This window comes from Sinohyriopsis cumingii, chromosome 9, assembly GCF_028554795.1.
Source record: "Sinohyriopsis cumingii isolate HCF-2022 chromosome 9, ASM2855479v2, whole genome shotgun sequence".
Lineage (NCBI taxonomy): Eukaryota > Metazoa > Mollusca > Bivalvia > Unionida > Unionidae > Sinohyriopsis > Sinohyriopsis cumingii.
Genome location: NC_142969.1, coordinates 112,536,804 through 112,564,637, shown reverse-complemented (window position 1 = coordinate 112,564,637; position 27,834 = coordinate 112,536,804). Strand labels below are relative to the sequence as shown.

The window sequence follows — 27,834 nt, the reverse complement described above, 5'->3', positions numbered from 1 at the left end:
CCTCTTGCTCTTCTTCTCGTAAAAGAGCACAAACAGCCTCATGGGTGTCGGGATCAATGTCAAAATCTTCAGGGAACTCATCTTCTGTAGACAACAAAATACCTTTTTCATTAATCTAAACATCGAGATCCTCCGACTATCAGGAAATACTGTTTTCATAATTTGCAGTAATTTTCAACAGCACATAAAATTCCAAGTAAAAATAAAGTTTGAACATAAACTAAGGAATGTTTTAGCATTATTCAAAAACAGGTTACTGAATTGTTACAAACAGACATGGAAACCTCCGGCCCTCCCAGTTTTTAAACAAGTCACAGACCAGAAGGGCTTAAGGCAAAGGGTGCCCAACTTGTTTTGGTTAGGGAGAAAAACAGGTGCTTTAGGTCAAGGGCTATATGAGCAAGATCATTTCTTTATCACTAATTATGCATATTAATTAAAAATGCTTATTTTTAAAAGGACTGCATACATGACCACAACATATGAAGGACTGGGCAAAAGACCATGGGCGGGACTCACCTGGCTTAAGAGATGGCCTGTTGTGCATTGTTTTTCTGTTAATAAAAGTTTACTATCACTACTCCTTCCAAACTACTTGGAGGATTGCCATATAACTTTCCACATCTAATCCCATGATCTAGTCGGTCACAAATAAAATGCTTCTGCTGAGACATCCAATATGACCACCAAAGTGGCCATTCAGAAAATCTAGATATAGCTTGAATCCTCCTCAATGGAAGGACATATCAACATGGAAAGACTTCATATGCCAGATATTGGTCCTATATGAAAATTATGCCCATCTCACAATAAATACAGCCACTATGGCAGCCATCTTTGAAAATCTTGAAGCTACTACTCCTAAATGGGAAGTCACATCGAGATGGGGTTTTCACTGCAACACTTGGTTGTAAACTAAGTTTGTGCCAATCTTTCATCCAAAATGGCAACCATGGCAGCCATCTTAAAAATCTTACTAACACTACTCCTCCTGATAAGAAAGTCATATCAACATGGGGTCTTCAATGGAAGACTTCTTATGATGTCCTAAATGACAATGGTGCAGCTCCGACATTCAATATGGCTGGCACAGCTACAATTTTGAAAATCTTGCTATTGCCACTTCTAATGAATGGATGGTCATATCAAGAATGAGTTTTCACTGGAAGACTTCTTATGATGTTTAGATGATCCTAAATGACAATGGTGTAAATCTGCTGCCCAATATGGTTGCATCAGTCATCTTCAAATTCTTGTAATTGCTACTCACCTTGAACAGAAATCATACTGATGTGGAGTTTCAGGGAAAGACCTCTTAAAATGTCTAGTTGGTCCCAGATTAAATGGCGCTGATCTGACCTTCAATATGGCCATCCCGAACATCTTGTTACTGCTATAACATGGATGGTCATATCAACATGGGGTTTTCTCCAAACGATCTTTTGTGATATCTAGCTGGACCTAAACAAAAATCATGTTGATCGGACATCCAACATGACTACCATGGCAAAAATCTTGGAACTCCTCTTTTCACTCCTCCTCCACAGAAAGTTAATGAAAAGACCTTTTCCACACAACTGAATGTCATAGTTTTCACCAAATAAACTAAATTCCAGGAGGAAAGGGAACTATTTAAAAGATACTATTTCTGTCACAATTCCAAGGAAGTACTGCATTTTTGGTGTGTAAAATATGCACCCCAATTTTTGACCCAGCTTATATCATGCAAGTGATATCCTATATTTCAAAAACTGCATTCCATTTTCAATGTGGATCATCATTCTACCATTTTGGATTGTGCAATGTTCATCATTTTTACAGGGCATTTGACTGGTTTACCCCAAAAAATGAGTGCTAGATTGTTTCTCTGATCTTTTCTGTCAGTGCTTAATACTTGTACATGTCTATAATGGTTAGTTTGTCTCTTTCAATGTAGGAGTTTCTTATGTGACCCATGTTAATATTCTGTCCAACTAAATTTATTCAAATTCAAGATCTAACAAAAGATTCCATGTGAATGTTCAGGTCCAGTATTTATACCTATTTGGATCAGCAAGACTCCCCCAAAATATGTGTCTGTATCTATGCTAAAATTTACCCCCCAAAAAACAATGCATCACATGTTGGGTACATGAAAGCTTTAGCCAGTAAAGATCAATTTTTGGAAACACCATGGTGAGTCACTGACGAAGCATTGATCACCGTACAGTCACAAAGAAGGGTCAAATAATTTGATTTAAGAGAAGTAAAACAAATAACCAAGTTTATTTCACAGTGAAAAATAAATAAATCGCAAATTTACCCAGGCCATGCATTATTTGTATGCTTAGTATATCACAACTTTAGCTGGCACTGATTACCCTGACAACACCAATGAAGCACGATCACTCCTGTACAAAATCATGAACAGGAACCCACCTGGCTAAGGTATGAATTGTACAAGGAATCCATGAGGAGTTTTAACAAGATTTTTCACTATCAAAAGTTTTGCCAAAGTTTAACTCTCTTGAATTAACACTCTACTGACTTGAGAGCTGTAGCAGGATTTTAAGTCCATTAATGCCATGGTCTACTTGTTCAAACAGAAGTATTCTGATGAAATACATTTTGAAATACAACTGAAATGAGGGGTTGATGCTGTCTGTTTTTATCCATCCAATATTTAACACCATTTTTGGGTTCAAAATCACTCACCCTTTCCCAGCTCCAATAATCTCACATACTTTCCCAGCTCCAATTATCTCATATACTTTCCCAGCTCCAATAATCTAACATACTTCCTAACTTTAAAAATAAATTGACTTCATTACTAAGATTAGCTATGATATGGTAAACGAAATCCGCATCCAAGAGACAAACCACATCGAGAATCTGCCATTGTGAGTTACTGTAGTCTGTTTTACAAATGCGCTTTGTAAAACTTTCTTGACATAAGATTACAACAAAGACTGAATACTTGTTAAGGGACCAATGTTCCAATCAAATTTAGTTTAACCATTGATGTCAAGCAGAAGACATCATTTGTTTGAACAGTCTTGTAAAAATACTCATTGCACAAGACATTTTCATTAATGCAATCTGAAATAAAGTTATGAGAGTTCTCACTCATCATCTCTTTCCATGTGCGCGAATTCGTTGAAATTTTGATGGCACACCCAGGGAGCATCTCTGCATAATGCTATAATTTGCACTGCTTTGAAGTATTAAAAGCACGATAGATAAACAAGCTACCAGTCTCCTGTGTATATTTTCAGTTTTATGACAGAAAAAAAATAAAATAAACAATAACATATGTAACTAATTTATTAAAATTAGCTATCAAAGAACAGGTACTCAAGATTTGTAAGCATTCCTTCTTGCTTAAACAAGGCTTGTAACGATGTACTGTTAAAATGCAACAAAGTCAATATTTCACAAGGATTAAGTGTGTAAGCATCTTAATTTCCAAGATCATCTTGTAAGATCTGGGGAAAAGAATACACACACCTTCCTAAAATCAAGAAAACTTTGCATAAAGGAAAATGTCTTACATACCAAAATATAATAAATTTCTATTATTTTGAAAAAATCTTCATATTAGGTCAGTCGGAAGCCATCATCTTTCCCCATATAAAACAAGCCCAAATACAAACAGTGGAGACCTAAATCAGACAGGACATAACATGCCAGCAAATCAGGGTCTATCTACTTCCTTGAAAATTCTTAGTTTTAAAAAACGTTCTATACCCTCATCTGCCACAACTTTCTGCAAATGCACATGGTTTAACTGAATTACCTGAATTTCCCAAGCTATCATTACTCGAACTAAATGGCAAACTCCACTCCTTCGGGCTGTGCTTGTAGTTGATGGCCCAGTAACATCCTTTGCTGTTGATGTAACTTAAATCAAAAGGAATCTTTCGAAACCATTTCTGATAGAGAGCATGCCTGATGGAACTCTGCAATGATTACATTGAAAACATCACAATTAAATTCTGTAGGAGTAATCATTTCATATAAATTTGATAAATGAGCAAACAAAATAATTTCTACATTCTGTAAGCCGAATTTGCATATGAAACACTTAAAATTATTTACAGCTGATTCAAGTCAACATAAAAAATGATACCAGCATCTCTAACCATAGTGAATTTGTATACAAGCATCTCAAATGTGGACACACCTGCCAATTTGTTTGACACACATGTATTTCAAAACCAATAGTACTAATACAGAGCAAAACTTTATTAAATACAAGCTGGAACATGGTGGTTTGCTTACATGCAAATTCTTCAATGCCGCCGTTATCTGCTGAAGTGTCAATTATTTCTAAAGGAGTGATAAGCTTTCATATTCAGCTACTTTGTTATAATGTAGTTGCTTCACTTTTGAGCTACTTGTTGTTATAATAGTTGCCTCCCTTGTGATGTTTTGGGATGCATCTCCCTCCAACTCGTACCTGTTCTCTCAATGTATTATGGTTAAGTAACGTATTTGAAGAAACAAAATTGTTATACTAAATTGTGTTCTTCAATAAAACTAGCCTGAATATAATGCACATAACAACCCAAGCCTCCCACAAGTTACATCCATATCTGGTGCATACCTTCTGCTTCAGTATTAACTAAAGGATTGACTTATACGCCGGAAAATTCGGTAACTAAAGTATTCACAAAATTTGGTGCCAATTCCTTTTTCATGGAAGATTAAGCCCTGATCTTCTAAATATGTCCTAGAGTGAATTTCTGAGTCATCGCCATACATGGATAATCAGCAACTCACCGTGCCATGGCTTTTGTAAATTTTCATATAAATATTGCAAAAATGTGCTTCTTCTAACAATAACAATGAAAATCTCCAAAGCTTTTAGAATTAGTGAATTCAGTTTTGACAGTTCTCAGTGTAATTTGTGCAGAATTTATGCCAGGATTTTTTCCATGATGCATGTACATGATGCTCATTTCTGTTTTGCTGTGACCAGTAGTGCTTTTGGCTTTTTTTGTTTTAATGATCGTACATCCTTACACCATACTTTAAGTCTGTTAAGAGCATCTTTTATTTTTGATTACAGTTTTGATTTTAGCCATCAACTGCAAAGAGGTCAGTGGAAGAAATTAAAGTTCCTTTCTTAAGAAGTTGATAAACAGAACGAATAATAAAGGTTTGAGGATAGAGCCCTGTGGTACTCCAAAATTAATAGTCTTACTTTCAGAAAGATGACTAATGAAAGACACGATCTATCAGTTATTTAAGGAGTAAACCAGTTAAGGGATTTTTCATTGCATTGATAGATTTTCAGTTCTTCAAGCAAACTTTCACTGTGTAACAAGATCAAAAGCTTTTTTACAAAAATCAACCATAAAGATGCCTATCATTTCTCCATTATCTAATGCTTTCAATCATAGATATAAGTGGTTTCACATAAGTGATTCTCTCAAAAGCCAGAGTGATCATGAATAAGATCACAAGTGTTCAAATGGTTCAGAAAAGAATCCATTACATTTTCCTAGTATTCCCTTGTACAGAAAAACCAATTCACATAAGCTGCTCAAAAGCGGCACATGAGAACCTTGTTAGAAATGTATGCAAATTGGGCAGATTTTTCAAGCTGTGTGTGCAGTTTGTTAGATCTTGTGAGCCAAGGAAAAATTAACCAGATTTTCACATGTGAAGACTTTGCTCATGTGAGAATCTAAATTTTCACATGAGAAAGTAGAACTTAGAAAACATTCTATTCTTTTCCATTAGATATAACCATGTTTGAAAATAAGCCAGAGTTCTAATTTCTCATGTGAGTTATCATGTGAGAAACTTGGACTTTGATTCTGATTAAATACTTATTTCAAATTTATTCAAAATTTGATTTTCTCATTTGATCAATTTGGACTTAAATATTTTGTGCAAATGCTGATGTCGAGCATCCCAATTATTGTAAAACAGAGATCATTTCTATTTTGCATTTGCTGTTGCTTTGTCCTTTTTTATTTTATTGAAAAAATCTTTCAATTTATTTTCTCACAGTGAGTTTCAGTCTTATTTTTACCGAACAGTTTCCTTGTATTTGAACAAAAAAAAACTTCATTTCACTGTTCATAAAACAAAACAATTCAGCATTAAGGTCTCGTATAACCAGACTACCCATTAAACTTTAACTGTTCGTGTTTAATGTTTTTAATTCAGTAATCTGTAAAAAAATATTCTCTCCCAAAAATATGCAGTTTACAAATATAAAAAGGAAATAAACTCTGTCCCAAAAATTGAATGCTATATAAAAAAACATGATGCAACCCCTTGATTCAGAATTAATCAAACTTATACTCCACTATAAAAATTTAAAACAAAAACATTGCCACATATCTGGAAAAAATAAACACTGACGTGCAGTCCTTTTGACTTAATAAACTCTGGTCCTTTTCCAGAAGATCTGGAGAACTACATAAACTACATCGTTTTCTTCCATGCCTAACATTCACACAAAAGTCAATAAAATCTTATATTGACTAAATGCTTTGATTCAGGTTTGTTTAGAAATGTTTTAACTTTTCAACAGCAATTCATGCAAATGAAATTTGTATTTTGATAATCCTAGCTTTTGAATAAAGCAGCCACACTCCATTCCTCCATGATAACCCTTTACCTCATACAACCGTCTTTGGACGCCTCTACAGAAGTCGCATCGAAGCGACTTTTGACGCTTCTACAAAAGTCCCATAGAAGCGCCTTTTGACGTCTGCTGTAAACATCAGCCATTTTAAGCTGGTTTTCGTAGCGCCACCTTCGGGGAAAACCCCTTATTAGATACTACATTCATTTCTGTGAATGACAATTACGTCAGATCATGTGGTCACTGTTTATGTACTGGTCGATATCTGCTATTTAAAGTAACTGGGTCGTAATCTCCACTCTCCAAAATGGCGGTCGCGGATTTCGTTCAGTACTTACTAAGTTTTCATGATTAGAATCACAACTATGAAAGATTCAATAACCTAGGTAAAGGCTCTGATATTGATATAGGCTGCAATTAGTTTTTATAAATTATCAAATTTAGATGACTTAGTGATGTAGACACAGATGAAAAACTTGTAAATTTCGAGTATGAGAAATGGCAGCTCTACGGTTGGTCACACGGCCTCACTGACATGACGGTGAACGAATTCTCTCCAGATTTTAAAGCACATAACAAATTCTTCCGTGATAAATAATTACACAGCTATAACAATCGGACTTTACTCTTAAATTGTTCCACATGTAATAAATGTGTACCAAAAATGTAAAATGGTTAAAATTGCTGTTAAACATAACATACACTACATTACTTAATAGTTCACAGGCAAGCTATGCGTATGCGGTCGACTAGGTAACCTGTGTTCTATGTATAGCGAGCTGCACTTTGTCACTATGTCATAATTACAGGTACTTTTAATTGGATAGCAAAATACTACCACTAAAAATTAATTTTTCCCAGAGGTAATTCCCAAAATCTAATGTCAATAATACACAATAATTAAAAGTTTACTTCAATGATGGTAAAATATTGTGACTGACAGTACCCTGTACCCATTTCAGTCATAATAAATCTGAGTACACTAATTAGTTTCCGACTTCTTACCTTCCAACTATTAATGGAAGCACCCTCCATGTATCTGAAATAAGGATATCTGTTCCTGAAGAAAAAAGAAAAAACAAACACTACTTTGATTTTTCACTTGTGTAAATAAGCCTTACAACCAAATAATTATGCTAATGTATTATTGCATAGTCAGGGGATGACAATTTCCTAAACAACCAGATGCCTAAACGACCAGAAACCGTGTTCCTCAACTTTTTCCTCCACAAGAGTTTTCCATGACTAACCATGACAAGTTTCTGATTTTGCAGCACTAAATTCTTCAATGTTGACAAACAAAAGACTTGAAAGGTGGATCTGTACTAAAACAAAATAGTTATAATACTGATCAACATCATAAGAAAGATAACCACATAATCAGCTTTACAGTCAAGATGCCCTCCTGTTTCCCTTAGTCACACAATATATCCACTTCCCTACGAAAACAAATTCATGACTTCATGAATGTTCATCATTTGAGTTCAAGAACAAATGTTCATAAAAGTTCCTCAACTAAGTTCATGAACACTTCAAGAATTTTGATGAATCATGTACTTGAAGTTCATGAACACACTGATGAACTTTTATGAACCAGTGTTTCCCTTTACGCACATTTGTGTGTCAGGGACGCATGCTGGAGAAAATTGACGCACACATTTTGTTGCTGTGCATTTTTTGATGCAAAGGATTCGCATAATGCAATCAGGATTTATTTAATATCCAATGCATTGGACGAGGGGTGTCATTGTGTATACTTCGAGCATGGGCATTGACTGGTTCCCTGCTTTGTTTACTCCCTGTGTTGCGCTCCTCTATTCGTAAAGTGGAGTGCAACGCAGGAACATACAAAATAAGGAACCAGACTAGCATAGGCAATGTTATGATGGAGTAGCTTCCCCTAATCTCGCAAGCTCTCACATGATTTCCATCGAGCTCAGCAAGCTGTCATCTCGATGTTTAACCTCAATGCTTGTTGCATTGGAAAGTAATCTCCAGATTAAAATGTTGTGCACTAAGAATCATTAGCGAAGAAAGTGAAAGAAGCAGAATACAAAAGAGTAGGCCCTAACTATGGATCTAACTTTAATGAAAAATGGAGAAAATAATTCCCTTGACTGGAATACGGCACATCCATTAGGATTACCAGTATGACTTCGGATCGCATGATTGCGAAGACTGCAAAAGTGAATAATCCTTTCATGACAGGGTTTAAAAATTTTAACAAATCTGCCCTCGTTCGCCACAAGATATCTGGAGAACACATTATAACCCAAGACATTCTTTTATAACAAAGAAATCAGTAAACTTGCCAAGACAAATGCGTTTATTTGGATTACACAGTCAGGGGATCATTGCAGATTTTGTTGGTTTTTAACTTTGCTGCAATAAACGAAAGATCTTAAAATTCAAGTGTAACTTATTAGAAAGAAGATGGATCATTAGCCTCTTTGATTTTTGGATAAATTTGTTCTAGGACGCAGTACAATGAAATCGATGATAGTATACATTTTATGACAGGCAGTAAATTAACTGCCATTTGGTTAAAAGATTTATTAGGCTTTTTGTATTGGCATGTATGTAATGTGTTGGTCTATAATATTGCTTCAAAAAGATAATGAGAGTACGACTTTAAAAGAAAAATGAACTAAGAAAATTATTCTTTGAATGGACAATACATTTGGTTGTTAGTTTATTGGTATGTTTAGAGAGAGAGAAAGTATGTTGTGCAAGTTGCAATATCATATTTCAAGCTGAAAATTTTGTCAGTACATTTTTGACTCCTACATTTTTTATTTGACCCCCAGTTCTGACACCAAGGGGTTATTTTTACCCTCAGTTTTACACCCCTGGAGGATACACTGATGAACTATTATATCTTTGAAGTTCCTGAAATGTCATGAACTAATGTGCTAAATAGGACAAGGAATTGAACCAAGATGATTTTGAAATTATATAACTCCAAACTGATAAAATTCAGAATTTAAGGAGGGACAACGTATAGATCATTGGTAGGAATTGTTGCCAGATACCCATGTCTATCAAAGATAGTCATATCTTTGCAAAATTTTCTTGGCCGAAAAGTAGAATCATCTTTCAATATCGTGAGGCATTATTGTGTACATTATCAAAATATTCTAGGTTGTTAGAATTCAGTGTAAAATAGCATGATCAACATTTGTCACGGCTGCTTATGGAACAAGGACTAATTCAAAAGACCACAACAGCAACATACTTTGTACAATCAAACATCAAGTCTAAAGTACAAGTGACATAAGCAGGTTCGTAGCATTTTTTCTTTTCATAATCAGTCTCAAATGGATGCTTTTCTGTAATTTTGCATTATTTTCATAGTTGAATTTTTCAATGCGGATATTTCATATTTTATATATGTCTGTATGTTCACAGATGCCTGTGCATATGTTCCAGGATTGATACTTTGATTTTCAAAATCACTTATTTAGTGTCAAGCCAGATTCTTCATGTTGTATATACTGTATATATTGTAAATCACAGATAGAAGGCCTCAAGGTAGCTTAGTTCTGTAACTAATTGAGTTACTTTCTCTAAATAAAGTCTATTAGTAGTATTATTATTATTATTAACTCCCATATCTCTTGCCTTGAATGTCATATAATTACATCTGTATATTTTTTTTCATGTACACTTAAATATCACCGTGGTTAATAAAGTTCTGTTTAATTCATATTAATTATTTCTTTGAAACCTTCTGAAATATCTGAAAAACTTCTGAAACTTCAGTAAAATACTATATAATGATACAAATTTTAGTGAAATCTCATGAAAGTTTTAGTAAAATTAGAACTCACCAAACTTTAAAGTGAAATGAAAAAGAATTAATTAAATGATGCCATCATGGATTAGGTTTTATATATGCATCAGAAAGAAAATGAGGAAAAGAAAAACCTAAATCTTATTTGATAATGTCTGTCGAAAGAAAATTTATGATCCATTTTAAAAATTGTGAATATTTATCACTGAATCCCAATAATGTCTAAGAATCATTAGGCAGTTTAATAGAAATCTGAAGTATATTTTTTATGGTTTAGGCAGTAAGTGCTTTAAATAACCCGTCTGAAATACGCCTTGACATTTTCATTATTGGATGGGGTTTCTGCAGGTATTTCCATCTAATTAGGCAGAAGTAAAGATTCCGCCAAGTAACAGAGTAATTTGCATCTTTTGAGCTATACTCCACCTTGAATCGGCCTTAAAGTGATAATAAGAGGAATCTAGGCTAAATAAGCAGAATAAACAGATTCTACATAGTAGATGGAATAAACAAATCCTGCCTAGTAACAGATGGAGTAATTTGCATATTTCAGCCATATATTTTCCACCCTGAATCCACTTAATTATAATAAGCAGAATCTAGGCTTTAGATGAAATCCGCTTTAAAATTCCACCTGGAATCTGGTTAAAGTCAGGGTGGAAGTTTTCATACAGGAAGTTAGCAGCATGGCTCCCATTTTGTAATTTAAGGTGACCTCTCTTTTGAACATCCTACAGCTACCAGCATGGCTCCCATTTTGTTATTTAAGGTGACCTATCTTTTTAACATTCTAAAGGACGATTATTAGTATCACTAGCAGATTTTTCATCCCAGCACTGTGTTCAGCATCATCTAAATTCACCGTACACCATTTCCACCATATTGGCATGTATACAATTCAAAACTGAGGCATAGTTGATGACTGATGAAACCCGGCGAACAAAACAAATCATATATGATCAAGAGGTTAGTTAAAACTGATGACATTGAAATTGCAATGCACATTTTCTAGGGGTAAGTTTTTTGAACATTTATTTTTATGCAATCCTTCTTTATGACACGATGTTATTCTTTGGACCTGAGCATTGCATTATAATTATGGGTTTTACCTGTATGCGCAGACAATGAATGTCATAAGAACAAAGCTAATTTCTTAACTGATTTTCGTTTCTTTAACCATATGAACTTAAAACAAACAAAATTCTCATCATATTCTTACAATATGCCCTAAACAAAATCCACACAATTTTTTTAAAACCAAGCATTGTTGTTTTGTTTTCATTTTTTAAATCCAGGATGGTACATGCATATATGTGTGTATGAATGCACAATCAAACCTATAATAATGGCCACTCTTAAAGAAAAGGCCAAACTCTGTTTTGTACACAGGTAAATTCTGAATGGAGGTTGATGATTTGGACTCCGGCTCATCAAGATCAAAAGAAAAGGCCTGTCATAACTAAGGAATGAAAGAAACCTTTACATGGCTATTGGTATTAACACCTGGAGCTAATGAAATGGGAATAATCTGTATCTCTCCCAACACAATAACTTTGTTTATTTTTAAATTAAAATAATTAAGATTTCAAACAATACCTGTCATACTGTCACAAAAGGTAATCCTCACTGCTGCTGTGACTTTATGAATACATTTTCCACATTCAAACTAACGAATTGTTTGCAAATAAATTTTTTACCCATCAAACCATATGTAAAATTAAACTTTCAGAGGAGAGGTTTGTAAAGTAGGATTCAAGTTACATTATATTCAGCTTTAGAGTCTCCACTCAGAAAAATGATTAAAAGATTACCATCAGTACCAATCATTGCACACTAAAGCCTTTTATTAGAAATCTTTGATACAAAGTTTCCTGTTTCATCTGTAATATGCAAAGTATCTCAGCATCAAAATCTGCTAATCAAACTGCAGTAAAATATTTTTTTTTCATTATTCATGCATGCTTACAGAGTACTGATTGGTTTTCGTTTTCCTTCAAGAGCCAGCAATAGATGAAATGTGTTTCAAATGCAAACCAGTCTGACTCGAAGAAAAGGTCCAATTCACTAGTGTCTACCAAAAAAATACACTAAAAAACATGGAATTTTTCATGGATGGTCAAAATGCATGAAAACACTAATAAACTCAAACTGGACAATGACAATTACAGATTTAAGTAATCAGTGGGCAAAATAATGCATCTATGGGAAATAAACGAGCATCCGAGATGCAGTTTTTAATGCTGACCATGAATAAGGCCTTCAGTAAAGTTATAACATTTAAATAATTTAAGGACTAGCAGTTATTTAATTAATTTTAGCAATTGCTTCTTCTGTAGTTTTAGCAGCAAATGGTGCCTTACTGTAGGTATGTGTAAATCTGCTGGACTTGAAGTAAGTTGTCTGGACTTGAATCTATGGCTTTGGCTACTAACTCAACCAGTTTTGTAGATGGCTTGAGCAATCGTGTTCCTGGAAGAAAAAACACCTTTTCTTATCAAAAAAATTTTCATTAAAACAAGATTCATGAGTAGAAGCTCAAACCCTGTCTGTTGCAAAAGTCAGCTTATTTTAAAAGCAAATAAATCTAGAGAAAATCAATCAGAGTGTTGGTGTTAGACAATTACTTATCCAGCAACATAATTCAGTTTTGTTTTGCAACAGGTAAAACAGCAATAGAACTTAGATTCTGGGCATCATTTTTAACCAATTCAAAATAAAATAGTTTTTGTTCAGTCACATGCATATGCATGTAGCAGTATCAAACAGTATCATAGCAAACCTAGGAATGTTATACAGTGGAACCACACTATAACACGATAATAGCAGGGGCACTTTAATGCGGGGTTTTACAGTATGTTACTTTTTTTTCTTCAGAGAACTCACTGGCACATGCACATGTATTCATGTCTCATGTATATGCTCAACACCATTTACTACTGTGCGATCGTGGCATGCAGTTCATCCACAATGCATGTAATTTCATTTAAAAATTGCCCACAGATTTACAATATTCAATAATTTTGTCCCAGATCATTGTGTCTGAATTCAACAATATGCAGATTGAACAGAGTATTACAGGGTTCATACAGAATTCTGAATGATAAATTCAAAGATATTTCCCAAACTTTTAAAGACCATAAACAGATTTCCAAGACCTATTCTCGCTAACATTTTGTATACATTATGTTATATGAGAAAATAATGAATACAAAATACTACAATACTGTTTAATGACGAAATGAAACTGATTGGGTCATCAAAAGAAAAAAACCAGGAAAACTTGACTACATTCGAATCTAAAAACCTTGGACAATTTTATCTGTGATTATGGAAAGAAATTAAAATGCTTGGGTTTATTTCAATTTTCAAAGACTTTTAAAGACCTTAGGGTCATCTGCTCAATTTTCCCAAACTTTCAAGGCCTTGAAAATGCTACCTCATTTTTCGCAAACTGTCAAAGACCTTCAAAGACTGTGTGAACCCTGTATTAACATCATTTTACTTGCTGTATGATATCGTACCACCAAGGCCTGCAATTAATTCATAATATATGTTGCAATTCCATTGCAAAACCTGCTTACATATTTAAACTATTCAATAATATTGTCACTAATCATTATGTGTCTGAATTCAATGGGAAAAATTAACAGCAAAATTAGGTTAAGAAAGACGAAGCACGTGTACAGTTCATTACGTTCCAGTGTCCATGAACAGTGTCTGTATAAATTTCATAATGCTAAAATTTTCTCATGTGTTTCCATGTACAATTATCCTTTATAAATTTCCAATAATCAACGCTTGTATGTCCATTCGTTTGAATGACTACAGGAAGAATAGTTAACAACACATGCTTTCAGCATGCATATAACTTTTACTTCAGATTTTGGGAATATCAAAATAAACATGTGAAAACTACTATACTAATCATTGTGCAAAGTGCAGAGAACGACTTGCATTTGTGAACTTGCTTTTCCATAATGGTAAAATATTTTTAGAAAAAATAGAAAATTAATAATGATTGCATGTAATAACACCACGAATCCCAGCAAATATGTTGGCAGCTTTCAATTTTTTGATGTTTATTAAATTGCGATAATCTTTTATCAAGCACCTCATCATCTGCTGCTTGCTTGTGTATGCAGTTAAAGAAGAAACACGTGTTGGCTATTGTTTGAGCAGCGATTGTATACAGAATTAATTGAAAACAATCACAAAGACAACTTAATAGCTTTACTCATCATTTCTGATAATGTTTATTTTGGCAAAATACTTCAAGAACCTGGTGAAATTGTCAAATTTCAGAAGCTACGCCACGATCGTATTATATTCAAATTCATATGCGAAGTCTTCTCCAAATGATAACAAACATTTTACACACTATTTCTAGTACTTAAAAAATAATAATTCCAGGTACGAGAAAAATACACTTTTAAAATTTCAGAAACCACACCACGATCGTATTATATTCAAATTTATATGAGATCTCTTCCCCAAAATGATCATACATTTTTTATACACTATTTCACGTACTTAGAGAGAATTTTTTTTCTTAATGTGCCAGTGAATATAAAACATTTCAGGAGCCACGCCCACGTTAAATCCGAACTTGCGTTATCACTGGGCACGTTATGGCGGGGTTGCACTGTATCTCTATGAAACAATCACGAGCTTCGTGAGAAATGGCTTACTCATCAAAGAGCAACCAGCTGTTCTGTAAGCCTAACAGGTATCGATAGGGGAAAGGTTTATTTTCTGTTTCAATTAAAAGGTATAGTTTCAATTACTGTAAACCATGCAAATGTCAATAAATGTGGGTAAATAGTGCAGCATTTTGAGAACTGGAAACTTTAATGATGGCTTTTCTTAACTGCAAAATATATTGCAGTCCCTTATGAGGTACCCATGTGCAGCAGGAAAGTGGCCATCCAAGAGGCAGCCTTACATATAAAGTATGATCGAAAAACCTAAGTTTTAAGTATTTAATATTTTCATTCAAATAGCACAGGCATGTTATGGAATCAATGTGATAAAACATATTAATATTTAAAATAATTATGAAAAATTATCAATCATGGTGCAAAACCAACTTGTCAATAAAGGCTGGGTACAAACATCTGGGTGCAATATCTCTGACCATCCTTTCCATCTTCCTACTACTACTGTAGAATGTACTGAAAGGAGACCCTTTAGGGGTTAGTGTTAGGACTGGTTGGTATGATGTCAGGATAGTCTGCATACCAATTTTCACCATAGGGTTACTATGTCACTATTATCTCACGAAACGTGCAAATTTTTGCTTATACATACCACTGAAATGTAGTTCCCAAAATGATCTTAAAACGGTATGCATAATAATAAAATAATTTAACTCACAATGTTTATTTGAACCTGACATTAAATTTCTCAGCAGTGATCAAACTTTAGACCTTTCCTCTTTTCCTTGCTCCAAATTGGCCTAAGTGGTTAGAGATTCCGCCTCAGATACAGGAGGTCAGGGGTTCAAACCCTTTAATAGTCATATTAAGACTTATGAAAATAGTACTAACAGCTGCCTCGCTTGGTGCTCAGCACTAAGAGGTTAGTGTTAGGACTGGTTGGTATGAATTGTCAGGATAGTGTGACTGGGTGGGACATGATATATGTCTGCGGCATCATCCCCAGTGCCATACATCACTGTGAACTGCCACACTGCAGCAGTATGACTAAATTTATTAATGCTATCTTAGAAGTCTTAAAAACACAACATAAACAAACAAACACTGTAAATATCAGATGACATTTTACACCTTTTACAACAAATTATTCCTTCACTGGCAATGTTTCTTTACGGCATCCAGATGTCACACTGATTAATGGAACAATCTCAGAAATTTGCTTTTGTCAGCTTGACAATTTATCACTGAAATAATAGACAGTAATTATCAGTGACAAGACCTAACATCCATGAAACAGCACTAGAGATGGCTAGAATACTTCCTTCTTATCAGTTAAAGTTAAGTATTTTATACACATGTTAAAACATGTAAATATGTTGAATTTCAAAATCAACAAATATATGACTAGTTTCTATCTTCAAACCCCATTAGGTGGCTGGTCATGAAGGCTGAATCTGACAATTTTATTTTGCACTAGTTACTTTAATGGTGTGACTGTCCTGAAAAGGCAATTCTGAACAGATACTTGTCAGTGGCAAAGGATTGTGACCATATAAAGTGGGTGGCCATTTATTCTAGAAAACGGGACCAATGAAATACAACTGATTTTACAAAAGACACAACAAATTTAATTACATCACCTGCAGACCTGCTAGCCCTAACAAAACCAAGGCAGGCAATTGATTTTCCCCCCATAAATTGGATCAGGTTTCAGTAAGGTGTAACAAAATATCATGTACGACAACTGTCAAGATGGAAAACGTACATTATAAAGTCCAGATGTGTGATTCAGGATTAGGCAGTGATGGAAAACATCACATTCAACTCAAAAGTTTAAAAAGTTTACTTGAACCATAATTACCTCCAGTACAGTTTCGCAGCTGCAGTTCCAAACCTTATGGAGCTCAATGGCTTCCTGATATCTCTCAACTTGACATAATCCTTAAAAATAATTAAATCTCTTCATCTTTCGCGACATGTGGCATACTTAAATAAACACACGATGTCAACTAAGCATATCTGTTCCCTTCCTGTTTTTTCCCTGAAGAATCTAAATATTCTGTTTCATTGTAACTTTTTAAGAGGTTACTGTCCCTTTCTTCCTGACCTGTCACTTGCTGAATGCCATTTATAAAATACGTTTAAAAAAATCTTTATCATGCTGACATTTTTTATCACAAAATATGTGCAGTTTAAAGTATCCCGAAACCAAAATCGCAAGCTCCTAATGCAAGCTTGCAAAAAGCTTGCGCAAACTGATATCATGCAAGCTAGTATTTGGAACCTTGCGGCAAGTGTCAACAAAGTACTGTTACTAATATTAGTACTTGTAATATATTGTTTACACATTTTTGGCTTAGATTAAGCTTTCTGCCACTTATATTAGCAAAAGTTACACTTTTACCTCTCTAGGGGTCGGCATGTATGCAACATATACCATTATCTGCCAGTGCATTATGTTGTCTGCAGTTGGACTTGATGATGGGTCTATTTTGTTTGCAGTTGACTCAACTTACAAACGAGTATATATGTCGTATCCTAAAAATACAAAAAAATATTGTGATGGATCACAATGATGTAAAAAATATAATTGGTAATAATGCAATACAATCTGATGCTTATGGTCATAACACTAGCCCACAATGCAGTTTTCTAAAATTATTTTCCTTTGTGTATTCTTTATAAACGTCTTTTATGTTTTTTTAAAAGTTACCTATTGGAAGCAATCTTGGACTATCAAGCACATGATCTTTGTTGTGGGAAGTCACAAAACAGTCATAATTGCCATAGCTGCGTCTTCGTCTTTTCCTTGTCCCACTGGTGGGATACTCTTCATCTCGATTTTCACAATTTGGGATTCTTGGCATTGAATCATTTTCTATGAGGATGTAATATTCGGGGTCAGGTAAAGCAGTTATAGCAAAATTCTCTGCTCTGGTATGGATATCTTCTTCTTCCTCCTATTAATGGATTAATAAGTACAATAATTGGAGAATACCACATGAATTTCTTTAGTATTCTATTTTGATGTGGTTACATTCAGTCAGAATGAAATGGAGAAGAAAAAAAAGCACAACATTTTTGTCTTAGGAAAACATTCATGGTAGTTTCATCTGATCAAGTGCACAAAGTTAAAAACTGGTTAAGTACACAATTACTGTTTCTTTTTATTTCACATGTATTTAATATTTGATGCACTTATTTGAACTCATGTAAAACAATGTACATTTTCACCCCTAACATTGTCTTTTCAGTGGCGTGCTTGACTTCTAGAGCAAAATTGATCATTCTTTTAGCTATGTCCAGGGAAAGAGAATTACATTTTAACAGTTACACTTCTAAAAGATAGCAAAAGTGAATAATCATGTCATAACAGTTTGAAGATAACTTTGAATTGTCCATAAATTACAGCTTCCTTTTTTCTGAATGCATACTACAGCTTTATGTTCCACAAAATCAACTTTCAATGCAATTTTACAGCCAGTTTATCAAAGTGCTTTAAGCAACTCCCTCCTTCCTCAAACACACACATTTTCAGGAACTTGATTTATTTGTAATAGCCAATGATATTTGTTTCCAATTTAATTACCTTCCACATTTCCTGGAACTTCTATGGTATCATTGCCAATTTTGGTTGTTTTTAAGAAACACTTTAAAACCGGCAAAAAGAAACAGCAAATACACCAACTATTACAGCACTCCAAGAACCTATTAAACCTTTCAAAACCATAAGGCAAATACTTGAAATTTTTTAGCATGTATGTATCTACGCAGTAGTGACTTTAAGGCTATATGCACCAAAGTGGCTATGTGGTGCTAGCAAAAATGCGAACTTGACAAAATGTAAAAATAAATGATTCAAAACCCATTCCGTCCCAAAAAACATAAATTATAGTATAATAGGAAAAAATGTAAAGAAGATAAAATACTGTGAAATGTGCATAAACAAAACCCTGATAAATGTAACACATGTGCAAAGTCCTTAAAAAATAATTAAGATTTGCTGTATGAACTGAAATCTCTTAAAAAGTCCAAGCTATTTTTTAGGTAGTACATCCTCATACCGTTTATACAAGCAGTTAAATTAAGCACACTTTTTTCTCAAGTGGCCATTTTAAATTCTTAGGTTGGCAACCCACTTGCTTACAGTATATACAAGTGAAAGGATACATATGTTGACACTTAAAACTTAGAACCTGATTTCAAAATCCCATTTTCTCCTAGCTTCATCATGCTAAAACAGTTTATCTGTTGCAAGTTAACATTAAGTCATTTTCAAATCAACAAAAATTGCCAATTTTTAACCAAGAAATCTAAAGTTATAAACCTTGGCATAAATACAAACTCTCATTGTTATATTAGCATAAAAACTATACACCAATTCTTGTAGAAGTTGTAATCTAAAACTCTAAATAAATCTTGATTTAGCTTAAGCTTTAACTATAGCGGACTACCTGTAAAAATCGGATGCCAGTAGATAAATGCAAAGTAGCAATAGTCACATGACACGAACCTCGAACTGTACTCATTTTTCTGTGTTTCACTCATTCCTGACACTGCAGATATAATCTTTGACATTACAGCTATAATCTTTGATTTGAGCCTGAACACATGCTGGGTTTCTTTGTTTCTTTACATAAACTAAATAGGTACCCTATAGCTAATTTTATTACCTTGTTAATTATGAAAGGGGAAGTACCCAAGTACCTGGACACCAGCTTACAGCTTGACTGGAGAATCATGAAGTAAAGAACATCTTCCTTTTCAAAGTTTCCCTTTACGCACATTTGTGTGTCAGGGACACTGCTGGAGAAAATTGACGCACACATTTTGTTGCCGTGCGTTTTTTGGACGCAAAGGATTTTCATAACGTGATCAAGATTTATATAATACCCAATGCATTGGACGATGGATGGCATCATATATACTTCGAGCATAGGCATTGACTGGTTCCCCGCTTTGTTTGTTCCTTGCCTTGCGCTCCTCTATTCATATAGCAGAGTGCAACACAGGGAACATTTGAAACAATGAACCAGACTAGCACAGGCAATGTCATGACGGAGTAGCTTCCGCTAATCTCGTAAGCTCTCACGCGATTTCCATCGAGCTCAGCAAACTGTCATCTAGATGTTTAATCTCAATGCTTGTTGCACTAGAAGTGATCTCCAGATTAAAACGCCATGCACTAAAAATCATTAGCGAAGAAAGTGAAAGAAGCAGAACACAAAAGAGTAACTGTGGATCTAACTTAATGAAAAATGGAGAAAATAATGTCCTTGACTGGAATACGGTATTCATACATCAGGAAAACCGGTGTGACTTATGATCGCGTGATTGCGAAGACTGCAAAAGTGAATATTCTTTCTTGACAGGGTTTTAGAATTTTAAAAAATCCAACGACCTCATTCACCACTAGATATCTGGAGAACACATTATAACCCAAAACATTCTTTCACAATAAAGAAATAAGTAAACTTGCAGAGGTAAATGTGTTTTTTTTTATTACAAAGTCAGCGGGTCATTGCAGATTTTGTTGGTTTTTAACTTTGCTGCAATAAAAGATCTTAAAGTTCAAGTTTAACTTATTAGAAAGAAGATGAATCATTATCCTTCTTGATATTTGGATAAATATGTTCTAGGACGAAGTACAATGAAACCGATGATAGTAATTAGTCTGCCATTTTGTTAAAAAGATTTATTGGCTTTTTGTATAGGCTTGTATGTACTGTGTTTGGGCTATAATATTGCTTCATATTGATAATAAGGAGACTGTTAAAAGTACGACTTTAAAAGAAAATTGAACTAATAAAATTATTCTCTGAATGGACAATGCATTTGTTTGTGAATTGTGCATGCTGATTTATTTGTATGTTTAGAGAGAATGTTGTGCAAGTTGCAATATCCTATTTCAAGCTGAAAAAGTACGAGTCATACGAAAATTTGTCAGTACATTTATGGCCCTCAGGTTTTTTTCAAACCCTCAATTTTACACCCCGGGGGGGATACACTGCCTTTTACACTGTAAATAAGATGATAATGACGTACAGCCCAATACAAATGTAGATGCTGTATATTCCCAAATTAATGTGCCCATTATTACGCCACCTCCATCCCCAATTTTAATTTTAAAAAATTAAATGATGCAGTGTTAGACCTGTGCTTGTCAATACCGGTCTATGATTACAACAAAATGCAGTAGCAATCAGGCTCAGGTTATCACTTTTACAAATAAAGATGCCAACTGGTATGCAGGTACTTGAGTCAGTCCCCACCCGTTGATAATAACCTATGGAATAAAATGAGCCATTGCATGTAAAGGCAACACTCAATTTGTTTTCAAGTTGACAATCCTCTTTGACTGAGCCGTGAGTGTGGTACAGTGGCAGGCAACAGAGGGGTTGGTTATTTTATCTTGCCTTGAATCTAATGTGTTCAGTTGCAACCTTGAATAGATTTCACAAATTGCCAAAGTGTTACAAAGCTCAATCTCAGTCTCTAAATAAGCATCCACATATGACAGTCAGGCCAAGGAAAGGGAGTCAGACGAAACCTATGATGACATAAGACTATGACAATTTACTAGATGATGGAGGATTTCAAACTTTTATCAGACAATGAGGACGAGTTCTTGGACTCTACACCAGATGACAAATAGGTAGTAATATTGTGAATTTAAAGATGTGACCTAACATCAGGTCTGTACACATTTAATAGAGTTTCCTTTTGATTGGGTACCTAGTAACTGATCATTAGGTAGGAGTTTTCTAAAATTTTGACAGCTTTAGTTGCAATCTATATATATCTGTGATCTGAAGATTTTAACTACCATGTGCATTATTTTCTTCATAAAATTTAGTTTTAAACTTAAGTAAACCTTTCATGAGAAAATAATGTTGGACATTGATGTGTCTCGGATATACGACTTTAGTAGACCATGTTCTCATAAACAATTAGGCTAATTATTACAAAAATTATTCAATTCATAGAAAGAAAAGTCTAAATATTATACTATTGAAAATTTAGCCTAAAAATGCACTTTAAATGTAGGTCAGAAATGTATGGAACAAAGCTAAGTTGTGGAATTTGAGAAGTGCTATCAGGTAAAAGTTGTTTTCTAACCACTCATTTTTGTGAAAATACTGGGGGAAAGAAAGCAACAAAGCAATAATATAATTAACCAATGCCTGACATTACTACATGTAAATAAAAAATAATAAAACCATTTTTTAAAATTGGCAATCCTATCAATGAGTAATTGTAAATCTCTCCATCTATTTGTAATATATGTTGCTGATATTTATTATTTAACTGATTGGAATCTAAAATAAGAAAAAATGACAAGCCCCAAAACAAAAACCCTATAAAATGCATCCTTGTTGTTAGCTTTCCACAAGGTTGTGGCATGTCTGTATTATCAATGTCAATGAATATTTGTAAACTTGTGCAAACCTGCACAAGCATGGCACTATTTTTTCTGACAATTTTCTTACCAGCACTGGCAAGCTTGAACTACTTGCAAGCATATGAAAAACCCAAGCTTCCATATATTTGCAGACCCAGTTTCTTAAAGAATTTTTAAACAATTTCAAATAACAAATGTACAAAAAATATAATTGTATGCTAAAGATGCCCTCAGTTAAATTGAAGAATATTTAATTTCCAGCAATTACATTTTTGTTATGATACTTAATATTAAACAGATTTATACAGTTTTTAATGTGTTAAATATCTAAGTAATAATAATAATAAACTCCATTATTTATAGACATAAATAAATGAATCTAATTTTATTTCCTGTTGCTAAACATTTCCATACAATATCAATGCTTAAGTAATGAGTACTTTCTTCCCCAAAAATGGGGGTAAATCACCTATTATGGATAAAATTCCATTGTTCTGAAGCTTTGGTCTATCATCATGCATATCATACCTGTCCCCTGTTGTTATAAATGTTGTGAATAGCAATTATGATGATTGTTATTATTAGTAGCAGTATTATTATCTGCAGCCAGAAGAAACAAACAATTGGAATTTCTTATCATTCTAATAAACACTTTAAAATGCATATAATTATGGGGGGGGGAGGGCAGGTTGAAGGGGGGAATCACATTCTGGCAAAATTCTATAAAGAATTAAGCTTCATAAATGTCACTTTTCTGGAGAAAAAAAAGAACTCATATAATACAAATATGCATGATGAAATGTGGATTTCCACGATAGAGGCTAAACTCAAAATGAGATGTCGAAGGCTACTACTTCCCTTGTTTTCAGTTCTGAGACTGGATAACAAATCATGAACGGTGTATACACAGAATTAGCATGGCTGTGGTTTGAAACGCACTCCATTTTCAAGATTGAACTGTCATAATTTAGCTCCTTAATTTTTGAAAATTCATCGCAAGCAGTACCAATATTTGTGCAGGAACAGAATTTAAAATCACAGAGTTATCATGGTGGTGAGTAAAATTAAAAGTGTTGCATTTGCTATTTACAGGACTGCAGTTTGGTGGCTGCATGATGTCCATTCCTGTAGTTTACAATTTAAATACATCAAAATGAAATGACTTTGTAAGTTTTGCTTCTCAAAATCATTGAAATAACTCTGCAGATCATGATCCTGTGCTTGCCAAACTACAGTTATTGATGCCATGTCTTCAACTATCAACAAGAGGTTTACCTACCAGATTATAAAATTACATGGAATAATAATCCAATCAGTTTTCTGTAGTTTTGTGGCATCATAAAACTGGTTACCTCATTTACATATTTCAGTGTTTTATAACAGCCTTGTCACTCCATTTTAACTGCAGTCTGACTGAAAACTGCTAAAACTACTGTTGTAACAAATATTAGTTTAACTGCATTTTAACTGCAGTCTGACTGAAAACTGCTAAAACTACTGTTATAACAAATGTTAGTTTAACTGCTATTTAGCTGGAATTTAACTGGTCTGAAAGAAACTGGATTAAAAGTGCAATTTTACAACAGTACTTTCAAAGGGTAGAAAACAGGAACATAATTATCAATATTTACAATAGTGTTTCCCAAACTATCAACATTCACATACTCCTTTTGGGACATCGGTCTTAACAGCATACACCTTTTCCAAGTACCAATTTTTGTGTGCGAATTTTAGTGATTTGTTTTTTGCCATGCACCCAATGAAACCCTTTCCTGTACCACCATTTGTACGAGTACCACACTTTGGGAAACTATGATCCACAGCAGGGGTCTCAAACACATGGCCCATGGGCCGCATGCAGCCTACTATGCCATATTCTTAGAGTCATGAGAGATAACAAAGGGGGTGCTGTCCTTGGACCATCAAATATGCCCTCATGTGGCCCTCAGATGGTTCAAGTTTGAGACTCCTGATCACAGTAATATGACTCCTATGGTCTTCTGATGGCACAAAATTGACGATTTTCTCTTGCTAAGAATTTTTATTTACAAATGACAGCATTACAGTGAATGCCTATTTTCTAGAACAGGAATATGAACTTTACACAAGATTTTTCATGCTTCATGTCTTTTAAAGACTAGAGAAATGAGCAAGTCCACTCCTGTGAATGATGAATAAAGACATGAAACATTTTGTAATATGACTCAAAGTGACCACTTCTTTAAGATAACTTGATCATTTTTTTGTGAGAACCAAGCCTGATTCTACTGTTTACTTTTTTTTTTTAAACTGGAATGTAGGTTGTAAAACTTGGGTAATCTGGCCATTGTTTGTTCATTATTTTTTATTATTAAAAAAAAAAACAAGTCTTATTTGGAATAGCTTTCTGGAGGTTGTAAAATTTGGGAAATCTGCATGTTTTTTAATTGTTTTCAATGGAACAGGTGTCCCATTTTAAGGAAATCAAGAATAACAAAATGTAAAATAACAGATGCCATTATGAATGATAGTGTATTCAAAATCTTACTGCAAAATAATACTAAGTATATTTTACCTTCGTCAGCAAATGTTCTTGCCTTGTTAATAACTTTCTTTTGATGTCCCTCCTCCTTGCCTCCATCTGCTCCCATGTTTCCTGTGGACATGAAGCAGCATCTGCATTAAAAAATGTCAAGTGTTGCTATACAACTGCCCAATACAGCTTAGCCCTTTCATCACTAAGTAACTTTGGTGGCATAGAGTCCTCAACATTAAGTAACATTTGTGGATTCTGAAATAACATAACTTTGCCAATTTTAAAGATATCTGGCTGGATTAGGTGTCAAAATCAAATTTTACTAGTGACTAAAATGTGCATATCTATTACAACTGTTTAAATACAGGTGCAAACAGGTAAAATACAATTAGTTATCTATTTACTTCTTAGAAAACTTAGAATTTTACCAAAACTTGTTCAATTGACCCGAAATGTTCTCATGAATAACTCCAGTAGCAATACAAGTCTTTCTTTCAGGTATATGACAGTTAGAAATTAAAATTCCATGATTTCATCCAAGGTGAGATCAGTCCACAGACCTGTATCGCCTCTGACACGTTTGATCGTTGCATTCAAATTTGTTAGACGGACAATGTTTCCAAAAACTTCATTTGAATAGAATATTTGAAAATATTCCAAAGCTCTCCTGGAGCCATCTAACACTCAGGTGGGTCCAACACTCTCAGCAAACTTAAACAAATCTCTCTGGTTTTCCAACTTCGTCCAAACAAAATTACGTGGAGTGTACACTTCCTCCGGTTCAAAACCTTCAAAGTCCTCTTCATCGTCATCACTGTCACCCACAAGCGTATTCCATTGCCTCTCCAGACGCCTTCTCTCATTTTCATCCAACTTGACTAGGTTGAAATTAGTAAAATCCTCTGATAATTCAAAATCTAACACTTCACTCACTATTTTCGAACTCCGCCATTTTCTATAAAAATTTTCACCATTCGGAAAACTCGTTAAAAATGCCTACTTTGTTCAAGATTTCTAGTTGTATACAACCTAAATTCACGAGATAATCCAAATATCTACATTACAAGTAGGAAGTTATTAGAGGTATCCCAAAATTTATATAGTCGAGTACTATTACGTTAGAGAAGAACACTGCCCCAGACCGGTAAAGTGGTCCATAGTGTTTACGGACTTTCTTCCCCTGGACCGGAAAACCGGTCCATAGTGAAGAAAGGGTTAATAGAAATCTGAAGCAGATTTTTTTATGGTTTAGACAGAAAGCGCTTAAAAACCCCATCTGAAATCCGCCTTAAGTATGCCTGGAAAATTTCATACGGGATGTACTATTACCAAATTCCATATGGACCATTTACAAATTCCATATGGTATATTTGCCAATTCCAGATGGACTATTGCCAAATTCCATATGGAATTTGAATTTTATTCCTTATGGACAACCTACAGATCTCAAGGACTAATTAGCATATTCCATATGGAGTACGTACGGAATCAATAACATTTCCATATGGATACACTGAAATCCATAAGATTGCTTCAACTATAGAATAAAAATGTCTATATGGATATTTCTGTAAAAGTATGTATGGATTCCATATCCATGTGGAAAATTTCCTACAGGAATACCATAAAAGCTGAGTTGCAGTTTGCTTTGATGTAAGCAACCTTATACCATATCTGTCAATTTTCACGCCAGGAGGAAATAAAATCCCGATTTTGGGGTCGCTCCACACACACCTCCTGATTTCATATCTTCTGATTTTTTGGAAAGAATTCCCAATTATCACATTATGTCTTCAACTTTCATTTCTTCTAAACAAAATAAGTTCTACATGTTCGTTAGTATCACATGTGAATTATTGTTGTGACAAAATAATTACATTACAAAAAGAATTCGCTTCGTAACTAAACAGAATGTTAAGTTTGAACATTCACGTAAATTAACGATTTTTTTAAACCTCTACAATACAAAAAAAATAATAAAATAAACCAGAATAACATTCACATGTAATTTCTATCCTAAGAATGATCACTACGGCTGCTGTAAACTCCATATGCTATAGTGTCATTCCCAGGAAAGAAATTTACACGAGTGAACACCTGGCATTTTTTAACTGAATATACCGTTGCTAAATTAAAAGAAAGATTGAAAATAAATACCACACAGCAAATGTGTCCTCAAAAAAATAATTCAGACTACATGTTTTATAGTAAACAATACCAAATGCTTTACGAGTTGACAATAAGGAAAAGGTTGGATATATGAGGGAAAATACCACAAGGCTGCTTATTTAGGTACCTTTAGTTAAACAAAAATTGGGAATACTTTATTTGCCCAGCAATTGCTGGTGCTTGCATTACACCAATAGTGTAGAATGTGGTTTCTTTCAATCATGTCTGAGGGCCAGTCGTTTTCACAAAATAGTTGCGTCGATAAGGATTAACATTGAATTAGTTGCATTGGCTTTCTCGCTTGTTTATTTAAATCTTTAGCTACTGCACAATGGCTAAAGATTACTCTTAAAAAAAAAACAAGCAAGAAAGCCAGTGTGAGTAATTCAATGTTAATCCTTATCGACGCAACCATTTTGTGAAAACGACTGACCACAGCTGACCAAAACAGAATATGAAAATAGGGCATGTCCTGGTGGGGGGGGAGGGAAGGGAAATAGGGCACGTCACAGGGATTAACAGCCTTTTTGAGAATCCTGTACGAAATTTTCCACATGGAATGGATATGGAATCCATTTACAGAAATATCCATATGGGCATTTCTATTCTATAGTTGAAGCACTCTTATGGATTTCAGTGTATCCATATGGAAATGTTATGGACTCCGTACATACTCCGTATGGAAAATCTCATGGAATATGCTAATTAGTCCATTTG

The 27,834-nt window shown here is 34.2% G+C and overlaps 1 protein-coding gene across 1 annotated transcript in view; it reads right to left on the bottom strand.

The window, feature by feature from the left end:
- Positions 1-12,732: 12,732 nt before the first annotated feature.
- LOC149792490 (uncharacterized) overlaps positions 12,733-27,834 on the bottom strand; it is a 29,604-nt gene continuing 14,502 nt past the window's right edge. Inside the window, exons 2-4 of the mRNA XM_089969580.1 lie at positions 24,988-25,088; positions 17,745-17,991; positions 12,733-12,845 (exon numbers count right to left, since the gene is read on the bottom strand). Of these exons, the coding sequence (XP_089825706.1) occupies positions 12,733-12,845; positions 17,745-17,991; positions 24,988-25,088 (461 nt within the window). The remainder of the gene's footprint in view (positions 12,846-17,744; positions 17,992-24,987; positions 25,089-27,834) is intronic.